The following is a 12,345-nucleotide window of genomic DNA, read 5'->3' on the forward strand; positions in this document are numbered from 1 at the left end:
AAAATGAGATTTTAAAAAAATATAACCACTTAATGTGATTGAAGGGAACAATTTCCCTGAAATTAACAGAACAGAATTAAGGAACATAGTGGATGCTCAATAAATATTTGTTAAGTGGAAACTTCCATCTCAGTGATACGAAGTTAAGCTAAAGATGTTGCAAGTCATAGGACTCTTGGAGCTAAAAAGATATTCGTTCTGTGGATAAGTTGCTATCTACAGAGAAGGTATGTAACTCACTTAAGGGCATAGAGCATGTTGATCTGTCAGCCTGGGACCAAGATCCAATCTTCTGCAACTCCCCCTCCTCCTGCAACCCTCACCCTATGCTCTTTCCACAATCCCAAAGATATGTCTGGTATTGCTCATGGATTTGGGAGTTTTATGTTAGTTTGGGAAGTCCAAAAACTTAAACAGGCAAAGATAAATAGGATGAAAATGAGTTGAGAAATAAATTGCAGAGCTTGGCTCATGGAAAAGTTTATTTCTTCAAGGATATTAAAAGGGTCTGAGCCAAATGGATCACAGAGATTGTAATAGGATGCTCTAAAAAAAGAACAGTGTCTTTTCCTGGCCCGCATGTACTAAATTTACATATCCTGAAGGAAAACCCAGGGCTTTAGGGTTTCCTTGGAGGCCTGAGTCAGCTCAGGGAAACAGGGGCTCGGGATTTCCAACTGAACTCTTTTTTTCTGCACAGCATGCTGTCAGAGGGTCAGGGACAGACAAATCAGAAACAGACGTAACCAATTGACAGTTGAGTTAGATGGAGGTGTGGGGAGGTATCTGGAAATTATTTAATTCACACGAGTGGTAGAACAAACCAAGATGATTTTCACTCTAGAAGCCCCGAGGGAGAGTTTCTCAATCCACCTTGGAAATATTTCTCAATTCTATTGACTTCACTGCCATTTCACGGCCACTAACCTCACCTCAGTCACCACCATCTCTATGTCCTGGACTCCTGCAACAGCCACTGTGCACTTCCCTTGCTTCAAGCAGACTCCCTTTCCTAATCTCCTCAGTCCAGAGCAACTGGACCAATCTTGATAACAACACACATATCTCTTCAGACCTCAGCCAAGGTACATGGTATCGTTCCACTCCCAGGTAAATCCAAAAGTCATTCTCATTTGGTTGTTATTTATTTCAACTAGTCCAGCCCATTCCCTACTCCCTACTTTGCTTTTTATGCTTCAAACCCAGCTGAGCTCTTGCAGCATTAATTAGGGAACCTCTGTTTGGTGAACCGTATCTATTAGTAGCTGTTGCACTGGAAATTAAAACCAGGAGCACACCTAGTATGGACATCATCAGAGAAATAATAACATCACATTCTATGGAGCAACTGGCAATTTCCAGTCTTTAGAGAGAGTGAGAGTGAAAATGGTAAATTATGTCTTAGTATAATAAGGAAAGTGAATTTGTGCTCTGAGAATACCAGGAAACCCACGAACTTTTCTCGGATTTTACTGAAAAAGCTGGTGCTCAAAGTAAGCCAAACTTTCTCAAGTGTATTTTTCTCGCTGATGTGCAAAAATTTCCCATGAATCATGAGTCTCAGTTCTGGATGAAATCTCCTTTTTTGTTGATCCCACTGTATATGGCATGTCTAGTGGCACAGGAATTATCACATCCAACAGTAATTGCCCATTCACTTCTCAACTCCCCTGCTAGATGCTCTGTATCACGTTGCCTATGTGCCCTGCATGGTGCCCACACACAGTGCCTCTGGTCGGGGAGAGATAAGATTGATTCGACTCTCTGCAAAGAGGTGACATGTGGTCTGGTGAGGTCTTCTCAGTCATTCTTCTCTAAGAACTGTGAGTTTGGTGTGGATAGAATAATTTAACTGATTGCAAGAAGACTTTCTAAAAGAAACTAGAGCAAGAAGATCCAGGAAATCTTCATACTGGTGGGAGAGCATGTTTGAGAAAGGGTACTAGCAGAGAACAGTGATAGGTGAGGTCTGGACCATGTGATCCCAGTATGCCTTGCAAGTCTGAGGACTTGTATTTTTTAGGAGGAAAAGCCGAGGATTTTTCCAAGGCATCTCTTGGCTTAATTTTCCAGTCACATTTGTTTAGGGTTGCTGAGTTTGACTCTCATTTTTATTTTAAACTACTTTAAGAGATAGCAAAGCATGGAACTGTTACTTTTCTCATTCACATTGCTCTCCGATCTCTCCCCCTTGCTTTATTCTCTCTCTGGATTTTTCTTTTCATTCTTTTTTTCTAAAATTAGAGAAAATCACAGAGGAATTGAATCTCAGGGATAGATCAAAGGCTGCTCCCTCTGATGAACTTGTTTCTCCACCCAGGGACTATTGCATGAGCTGACCTGCACCAGAACAAAAGGACAGGAGGAGTGGGGTTCTACAGGTATTTGAAGTCTTAGAGAGTCAGAGAGGGTGACAAAGAACAAAACAAGGGATTCCCTCCATAACTTTTCTGCAGTGGGAGAACTAGGAGGCCCCTACACCAGGATAAGTTTGGTGTGGTACAGCATGACAATAGTGTGGTGTTTCCTTCCGGTGTGCAATAGATCTATGAATCCTCCAAAGGAGGGTACATGGCAGAAACCAAAAGGAATAATTATGATATTTGAGAATGTATTTCCAGAAATAACTTAAGAAAAATAAAAAATGGTTGCTTCTTTGATCAAAGCAACCTTTGAAGAGCTCAAAGTTTCTGCTTACTCCAGTACCTGAAATGGTATGCTATTCCTAGCATTGTAGAAGCTCCAAAGACAGGTGTTGAATCAATTCATAAACACTGGCTTTGATTTTGGCCAGGAAGGCAAGCGTACAGTTACAAGATGAATAACTTTAACATACATAGTTATAACGTGCAATATGGTAACAAGAGTGAACATCACATACTTGGTAGTCTTAAGAAAGAATACTTCCCCAAAGTAGAGAGAGTATGGGAGAGATTGTCTGCCATGGAGGCAGGGGGAGGGTTGGAAAGGTAAGGTATACTGGGGAACATTGGTGGTGGAGGATGTGCACTGATGAATGGATGGGTGCTTGATCACTGCATGATTGAAACTCAAACATGAAAGCTTGTAACTGTATCTCACAGTGATTCAATAATAAAAAATTAAAATTAAATTTTTAAAAATTTTTTAAAAAGAATACTTCTTCAACACCTCCCAAAATAATTTTTGAAAGGGGTACATAGACCATGAGGTTCACTCCATGGCTTGGAGGCCAGCCGCATATGCTAGGAGAAAAGGCAGCCCAGATAGAGAAGGGAGCACCAAATAAAGGGCATTGGGAGGATCCTCCCAGGATGGGAGATGCATACTGAAAGTAGACTATAGACCAAACATGATTGCCACTCATTGCCTCTTTTGCAAACCACAACACCCAAAAGGAGAGAGAGAACAAAAGGGAATGCCCTGCCACAGAGGTAGGGTGGGATGGAGGGGAAGGGGGGTGGGAGGGATACTGGGATCAGTGGTGGTGGAAAATGGGCACTGGTGGATGGGTGCTCGAACACTGTATAATTGAAACCCAAGCACAAAAATTTGTAAGTCTACCACTGTACCTCATGGTGTTTCACTAATAAAAATTAAAACAAATACATAGTACTTGATCTTTGGTAGTAGGTATATCACATGCATACACATTTATCAAGGTGTAAAGCTAAACCCTTAAGATCAATATGGTTTTGTAAGCCAATGGTAAATCAATTTTTAATGAGTTTATGAAAAGATAGATGTGTTAATTGACCTTTTATGTCAAATGTGTGCCTCTAGTAATGATTTTTCACACCTTAGACATAAAATGTTGAATACCAATTATCTTCAATGAAGCAGGGAACAAAGAACAAATACAAGACTGGGGGTGTGACTCAGTGGTAAAGTACATTTGTTTAATTTGTGAGGATCAGGGTTTGATATCCAGTATCATATACACAAAAATAAAAGAGAAAATATTCAGAGAAATCTTAAGTACTAAGGAATGGTAGGGGGAAAACTATTGGTATCATTAAATTCCATATGCATTAAAAAAGTGGTTTTTTGTGTACTCGATCAGTAAATGAGCTTCAGGTTGACTTACCTTCTGCTTCCCGTGGACTCCAATGTCCCGATGGGCCACAGGGCATTGGGGAGGAGGCATTGAAGGCATACTGAACCAGGATTCTCCCTTCCAAGCAAAGTTCACATGCTGATCCCAATTCTCTAGGAGAACAAGGAAAGAAGGAAAATGCACCGACTTAGGAACAGTTGAATGAGTCCCTGACTCAACCAGATCAAAGGCAATAGAATAAGAATACATCTCTTCTATCCACTTTCTCTCTGTCCTGCCAAAGCTTCCAGAATAGGAAAGTGACTAAAATTCTTCCTTTTTGCCCAGCAAGAAATTTGCTTTTTGCCTAAATTAATGTTTATTCTGCTGATACATATAGTTTTGTATGTAAATTTCAAGTAGCACAGAATCAACAGGCCACTCACTACTGCTTGCACTGATCTTGATTTTCATCATGCAGTTTAAGGTCAATTGACAATTTGATATATTATTGTGTGAAAGTTTTTAGTCTCATTTGACCTCAACTGTTATCTTTCTCTAATAGTGCTCATCAGGTTCCTGCACTGTATCTGGCACCAGACTGTGTCCTAGGTATTGCAAAGAAAGGAGGCATGGTTCATGTCCTGTAGCTGTAAATAAGTGGGATGAGCTAGATGATGTCTAAAGTACAAGCTAGAGCTAGATGCTTAAAGATGCCATTTAGTCCTGACATTCTGAAGATGGATGAGTCACCCTTTGATTGAATCATCAAAAGTAGTTCCCTTACCATGTCATCCAATACATCTTAGCAACCTTACAAAAGGTAAGCCAATCCCTCAAAAGGCACTAGCTCTAGAAGTGGAATATAATGGTGGCTTCCTCTACCCTCTTGTGTGTTACATATTTGTTTTCAATCTTCCTTTGGTCATAAAATCCTACTTGTTCTTCAGCACAGGAGACTTAGTCTTAAGTTTGGAGGATGCAAACAATCCTATTACTATACCCTATGGGCTGCAGATGGAATTTAAGAAAGTCTCAAGTCTTTCTCAAGGATGAGAATAAGGATGAGCCCCCCTCCTACCGTATCAGTAGGAACACCTCCCCCACCCCAACTCTGCCAATCTTCATAACCTCTACACAGGGAGCAGAAAAGGAAGATATCAAGAAATGTTACGGCCCAATCTGTTATTGTTTAAAGTATACTTTTCTTGCTAGCTCCTCTTTAATCATTTCTTTACCTTGTTTACCTGAAAGGAGACAAAAGGGAAGTCAATTATCTCAAATCGTAGAATTTATCTAAGTCCCATCTGCAGCCCAAACGATATAGAAATAAGATTGTTTATGAAAATGACAACCTATTACATCTCCTTTCTCCTCTACAGCATCCTCCAAGCCTAAGCCTAAACAGGTCATGTGCCTATCTTCTGCTTATATAATGCAACACATGAAGAGGAAAGGAAGGTTGAATGAATAAGTATAACTCAGACACACTGCTGAGACACATGTTTAAAATAGTCTAGATCCTCAAACTGCTGATTCTGTTTCCTCTACTTTACTAGGGTAATTATGAAACTACACAGAGGCAGGTATTTTGCAAGCACCCTAAAAGTAAGTCATGGAGAATGATTAAATAGTCCAAGGCTAATCTGCTCAGTGGAATTATAATGAGCCATTATAAAAATATTTATAGAGGTTATTCATTTTTCATGGAAAATGCATAAGCTACAAGTTTAAAACGTCATCAAAACTAAATCTACACCAATATCTCAATGTTGTTGCAATTACTTAAAATATTATTGGCAATAATTTCTGGGGGATAAATTCTAAAGTGACTCAACCATTTTTATCCTGCATTTGAAAAAATTGTCTCTATATTTTAAATACATATTATTTACTCATGCACTTTTAATACTAATAATTCTGCAATGACACAAGTAGGCAGTAAATAAGGAGTGAAAAGACTTCCTCAGCACCATTCTGAGACCAGAGTTCCATTACAATGACCACCACCCATGCATAACAGCTCCCAGTCACATGATTGGCTTTATGATAACAATGAGATTACAAATGTCCTGAGAAGAAATCAGGAAATACATTGACCTTCATAACAACTAGTGCTTTCTTCTTATTTAGTTAGTGGTTTTTTTTGGATAATATACACATAATCATGTGGATTTCATCATGTTTTTCTGACATACTCTAGGTTCCCAGTACAACTTTAAAAGTGAATAAGTCATCATCCACCTGACAATAAATAAGCCTCTTGCAGAGATCCATGAACTACAGTTCCTCCCATTCCATCATGACTTTATGTAATCATTCAACAGTTCCACTGAATAATTGTTAGTGTTGAAAATAACGTGATGGCCATCTCGGGTGAGTAAATTAGCTTTAGTGTCTGTCTTCCTGGATCATAAAGTACAGTGGAGGCAATAATCCATGAACAAACAGGAAAGTGTATGTAAGTTTAGAGATGGAACAGTTGAAGAAGGAAAGTAAATAGATCATGTAGGAGGGCAGGGGGCAGGCAGAGAATTGATCTCATGAAGATTGCAGCAACCATGAAAGGCCTTAGCAAGAGGAGGCCATTTATGGGCAACACAAAGGAGATGTAAAGCATTCCAGGTGCAATCTCAAGGTATGTAAAGAACCTCAGCAGGAATAAAAGGGTTTGGTGCATGAAAGAAGACTAAGTGGTTTGAGTCACAAATAAATGCAAGAGCAGTAAGAGAAGCAGCTGGTCAGGAAGGTGAGGGCCAGATCAAGAAGGTCCTGTGGACCACATGGAGATTACACATCAAACAAATAAGAAGACATTGGAGGGTTGTAAGGCATGGAGAGACTTGATCTGATTCACATTTTTAGAATATCTGTCTAAATACAGAATGAAGAATGGATGGATGGATTTGGGGCAAAGGGGTATAATAAAAGCAAAATCAGCAACTAAAAAGCACTAGAATAGGGTCAGGGAGACAGTGCAAAAGGTATATGTCTTGCATGCCCAAGGTGCAGCATTGTCCTGTGAGCATCATCACAAATAGCCCTAGTGTTCTTTGAATGTATCACCCAAAAAATAAAACTGGAGTTGGAGAGATCAAATAGTGATTAAGGAACCTGCCTTGAATATAGCCAACCCACATTGGCTCCTACACTGCATATGGTCCACTGAGCACTCACAGGAATGATGCCTGAGTACATACAAAGCCAGGAGTAGCCCCTGACAACTGCGGGTCAGAGTACCAGCTTCTCTCTTCCCCAAACTAAAAATAAATAGAAGGTAGGGATGGAGCAATAGTAGTGGGGGGAAAAGGTGTGTCAGGGTAGGGTGAGAACCCTGGAACCCCCTATGGTCCTCCAAGCCCACCAGGAGTTATACCTGACCACCACCAAGTGTATTTTTAAATTTTTAATTAATAAAATAAAATAAAAGGTTCTGGAGTGACTCTTGGTATGACAGAAAATGCTCTCAATGCAGAGGAGATAACTGAAAGTCACAAGTACAAAGTAATCTCCTTAGAATGGAACTTGTGGAAAAATAGAATAAATTTAATTTCTGCTAAAAGTTAGACAGTGGCCTACACATCCATAGGTATATAACACAGGTCTCCCATGATAGCTAAAAATAAAGTGTTCCTATAAAATCTTCCCTAAGATGAATTTGAATAAACTAAGGAATAAATTACCATTCAGTTATATGGGGAAACATTTTGCTAATTCCCAGACCCCCAAAATATCCTATTAAGTCATATTAAAGACTTGATATAAAGACATATAAAGCAAAAATTACACAATACAGTAAAGGTCAGAATGAAATAATAAACACATGCCATAGAATGTCATTCCTAGGAAGGGATTAGATGCTACCATTCTTCTTGTTCATGGTGAACACAACCTTTATAACAACTTCTTGTAGAACACACACTAACTACTACTATAACTTTTCATTTTTTGTCATAAAAGCAAAAAAACTTCTGATCTTGGGAGTGGGGTTGATTAGGGGAAATAGACACTAATGTAGATACTTTATAAAAGCAAAGTGATGCAATGCAAGCTTTCAAAAAATAGGGCATATCCATATGTGTTTCTTATACTTGGCATTTAGCTTATTTTTATGAGAGCCTGTATCAACCCAGACACAAACACATACAAAAGTGCACATGTGCGCACAGACTCACATGCACAAACACACACACATATGCGCACATACACAAACACAAACACACATGTGCACGCACACACACACGTACGCACGCACACAGTGAAATTACAGAAGTACAAGATATCAATACTGGAAAATATCACTCTTCCTGATCCCATTCTAGGAGAATTTAAAGCTCCAAGTCTGAGCTGTCCAAGATAGCAGCTAATTGGCATGTGGCTCTTTGAATGTAAATTAGTTAAAATTAAGTAAAGTTAAAAACTCAACTCCAGGTCTGGTATGATAGTACAGTGTCTAGGGCATTTGCCTTGCATGCAGTCAACCTAGGTTCCATCGTTGGAACCGTACATGGTACACCAAGCCCTGTTAGGAGTGATCCCAGTGGAGAGCTAGGAGAAAGCCCTGAGCACTTCCAGGTGTGGCCAAAAATTTTTTTAAAAATACAAAATCCTAGCTCTTCAGTTACACTCCACATTTCAAGTAATCTATTGCAAGAGACAGCTAATGGTTACCATATTGGACAGAGAAGGTAAAGAACATATCCACTATGCTGAAAGTCGGATTGGACAGCCTTCTCTAAGATACTCACTGTATTGAATGATTTTACTTCCCTTCTATTTACCTAGAATGCTCCTAGTTATTTACTATCCTGTGAACACTGAGAACATAGTTACTCAAGTCATTTCCTGTGTTCTGAAGTTTTGACGAGGAAGACTAGTCTGAGAAAAGCTAGACTTCCTTGAGGTTCTAGGTCAGAGGCTGGAGCTGAAGAGAAAAGGTGGACAGCTAAAATGGAAAGATTCCAGACTCAGATGGGTGCATGTCCAGTCCAACTCTTTTCCTAATATACCACCATGGATTGTTCAGATAACTAAAACCATCCAGTCAACACATGTTTGCATGATAGATAAAAAAATAAGGAGTTAAAAAAAAAACAGAGTGGCCTTGAATTATTTATTCAGTTGCCCATGTGTGAGGACACAGACTGTGGGAGGATCTGAATATGTTTTTTTAAGAAAAACCCTTGTATTCTCTGAGTCCACAGATGTGAAGAACAGCAGGAGGACACGAGAATAGCCAGGGGCGAGAGGTTGGCATTGATGGATGTAGTGGAAAACACCAAAGGTTTTCCAAGGAACGATTCTTCAAGTAGCTAAACAGATCTGAAAATTCTGTGCAAGATGGAAGCTCATTACTTTTTGGATGTAGTGGATGTGTGCACTAGGAATATTACACATAGTTTTGTTAGATTCTTCACTAAAGGCAGATAAAATGGACACATTTGGAACTTTATTATGTAAGAAAACTCAGAGAGTCAGAGATCAGAGACACATGAGATGGTTGGCTTCCCCACGCTCCTATGGACCAGCAGTACTAAAGGTGAGAAAAGAACATAGATAGTTTAACCTCAAGACTTGTAAATTTATAGTAAGTCAATTTGCATGAGGATAAACTCTGTGTGCACGGAGAATGTTAGACATAATTTTTTTTTGTACAGCAATTTATAGAACCTGTAGATTGACTTCCTTTAAAGTAGTCTATGGTCTATGTAGCTGTTAACCCTAATTAGAGTAGTTTCTAAAATGTCAGGTTTAATTTAACATATGATAACTCCATTATGAAATCTTAGACTGAACAGAATAGCTATTGTATGAGCCTCAAGTACCCACTGACTATAGATTATTAAAAACATATTGATTGAAGCTGAGGGCACCATGTAATAGAGACATATCTCCTTACACAACAATTAACCCTCCAATAGGTTTCCAACAATCAGATGGTATTTATTTAATGGACAATAACTGCCTTATGAAATGCAAATTGAATACATACACAGGAAGCTTCATTTACAGAACTTCCATTTTTAAGTGGAATGGAGGCCAAGACTGGACCGAAAGTCTGATCCTTCTCATCACTACAGAATAAATAAATAAATCTACAGGTTGCTGGAGAGTCAGTTCTGAAGTATTACATGAGGTTTTCTAGTGTGGCTGGAGCAGGGAAGAGGGGGTTCTTCTCAAAGTGCAAAGGTATGTGTTTCCTGGCTCCATGTGATAACACAGCAGCCAAAGGAAGTTTCCAGATCCAGGGGCAGATGATAGTATGGAAAATTAGACCCCATATTTAATGTAGTGCTCTGATCTAATCTACTTTTGATATGCATTTATAAGTAAAAACTCCTTGCCACCTTTTATGGTTCTTTGGGGGGAAAGGCTGACATTTCCTGAGTTTAGAGGGCACACAGCACTGCAGCACTCTAGCAACTGTCCTCCTGTTGTTCATCCATTTGCTTGAGTGGGCACCAGTAACGTCTCACAACAAATTGTGAGACTTGTTGTTACTGTTTTTGGCATATCAAATATCCATCACGGGGAGCTTGCCAGGCTTTGCCGTGCAGACAAGATACTCTTGGTAGCTTGCCGGGCTCTCCGGGAGGGGCGGAGGAATCAAACCTGGGTCAGCTGTGTGCAAGGCAAACATCATACCCGCTGTGCTACCACACATACTGAGATAAACTATTGCAACAACATGGGTGCAGAAGTCCAGTCCCATCACTTTCTATGAGTTCCTGGTCAGATCTCTCAGGCCCTTCAAGTTTTAATTTTCTTCTTACCTGAAAAAATGAGGAGGAAGATTCCCTGTTTAAGAGTCATTGGATGGGAGAAGTGTGCTGAAAGTAGATTATGAACAAACATGATTGTCACTAAGTACTCATATTGTGAATCATAACACCCAAAAGGAGAGAGAGTAAGAGGGAATATGCCTACTACAGAGGTGGAGATTGGTGGGGTGGGGTAGTGGGAGGGATACTGGGAACATTGGTGGTAGAGAATGGAGAATGGACACTGGTAGAGAGATGGGTACTCAATCATTGTATGACTGAAATGTAATCATGAAAGTTTGTACATCTGTAACTGTATCTCATGGTGATTCATTAAAAAAATAATTTAAAAAAAGAGTCATTGGGAAGACTAAGCAAGGTTCTGTGTAGAATGTATGTTGTACAGAATCTGACACAGAGCAAGCACTTGATCAAAAACAGCAATTACAACAGTATTGTGATCACAATGAATCATTACTTGGTTATTATTTTCACCATCATAAATGATATGTCATCATTAGTAAAACACCTACAAGAAGTACTCAGGTGAGAATTTTATATCTGAGCCTTAAATTGCAGTTTCAAAATAAATGGCAACATCTGGGCCAGAGAGAGTACAGCAGATAGAGCAGTCGGTCGCCTTGCTACACAGCTGTCTCAGGTTCAATCCCCTGCACCCGGTATGGTTCCTTGAGCCTTTCAGGAGTGATCCCTGAGTACAGAGCCAGGAGTAATGCCTGATTACTGCTATGTGTGGCACCAAAACAACAACAGCAGCAAAATTAAATAACAACATCTTAGTTTAGTTTCATGAATCCTTAAAATCTGGTTCCTTTGAGTCAGAGAAGCAGCTTAGTGGTAAGTGCCTATCTTATATATGTAGAAGAACCAGGTTTGAGTCCCAGCTCATTAATTAATTAACTAAAATAAGATCTTGTCCTTTTAAAGTGTGATCTACTTAAGTGTGAGTGGAGTAGGGAAGTAGGGTCTCAGACTCTGGAAGACACCAAAGGAAAACATTAGATTAGAGTTTCCATGCTCGGTCCTCTGAGGCACCACAAGGTATCCTTTTCAGGGGGTGGGATATTAAGACTCAGGGAAAATAGTGACTTGTCGAAAGCTGTTCAGCTAGTAAGTCACTCATAAGGGGAAAGAATCAAGCTCTTGTGCTTCCAATCACCTTTCCTTTATCTTCTAAAAGCTTTACCGTTAGTTTAGCAAAGAAACACAAAGCATAATCAAAGATTCTAATGTATTAAAAATATGCACGTGCATCAGTGTATAATTAGACACAAACATAACCTTTCTACTCCTTTCTATGGAATATGTATGTGAAAGCGTTTGCCAATTAACTAAAAGTGATTTTAACTTGGGCTGGAGCAATACACAGCAGGTAGGGCATTTGCCTTGAACGCAGCCAACCAGAATCCAGTTCCTCTGCCTTCAATTCCTCTGCCCCTCTCCTAGAGCCTGGAAAGCTGCAAGAGTATCTCGCCCACACAGTAAAGGCTGGCAAACTACCTGTATGCCACAGTAACAACTGTCACTGTCACTGTCCTCCCATTGTTC

General features: G+C 39.6%; 1 protein-coding gene across 1 annotated transcript in view; it reads right to left on the bottom strand.

Moving 5' to 3' along the window:
• The window catches only part of PAPPA (pappalysin 1), a 263,826-nt gene that overhangs the window by 182,560 nt on the left and 68,921 nt on the right, over window positions 1-12,345 (bottom strand). Inside the window, exon 6 of the mRNA XM_056138647.1 lies at window positions 4,067-4,188. Within this exon, the coding sequence (XP_055994622.1) occupies window positions 4,067-4,188 (122 nt within the window). The remainder of the gene's footprint in view (window positions 1-4,066; window positions 4,189-12,345) is intronic.

Source organism: Sorex fumeus, unplaced genomic scaffold (assembly GCF_029834395.1).
Source record: "Sorex fumeus unplaced genomic scaffold, SorFum_2.1 ptg000129l, whole genome shotgun sequence".
Lineage (NCBI taxonomy): Eukaryota > Metazoa > Chordata > Mammalia > Eulipotyphla > Soricidae > Sorex > Sorex fumeus.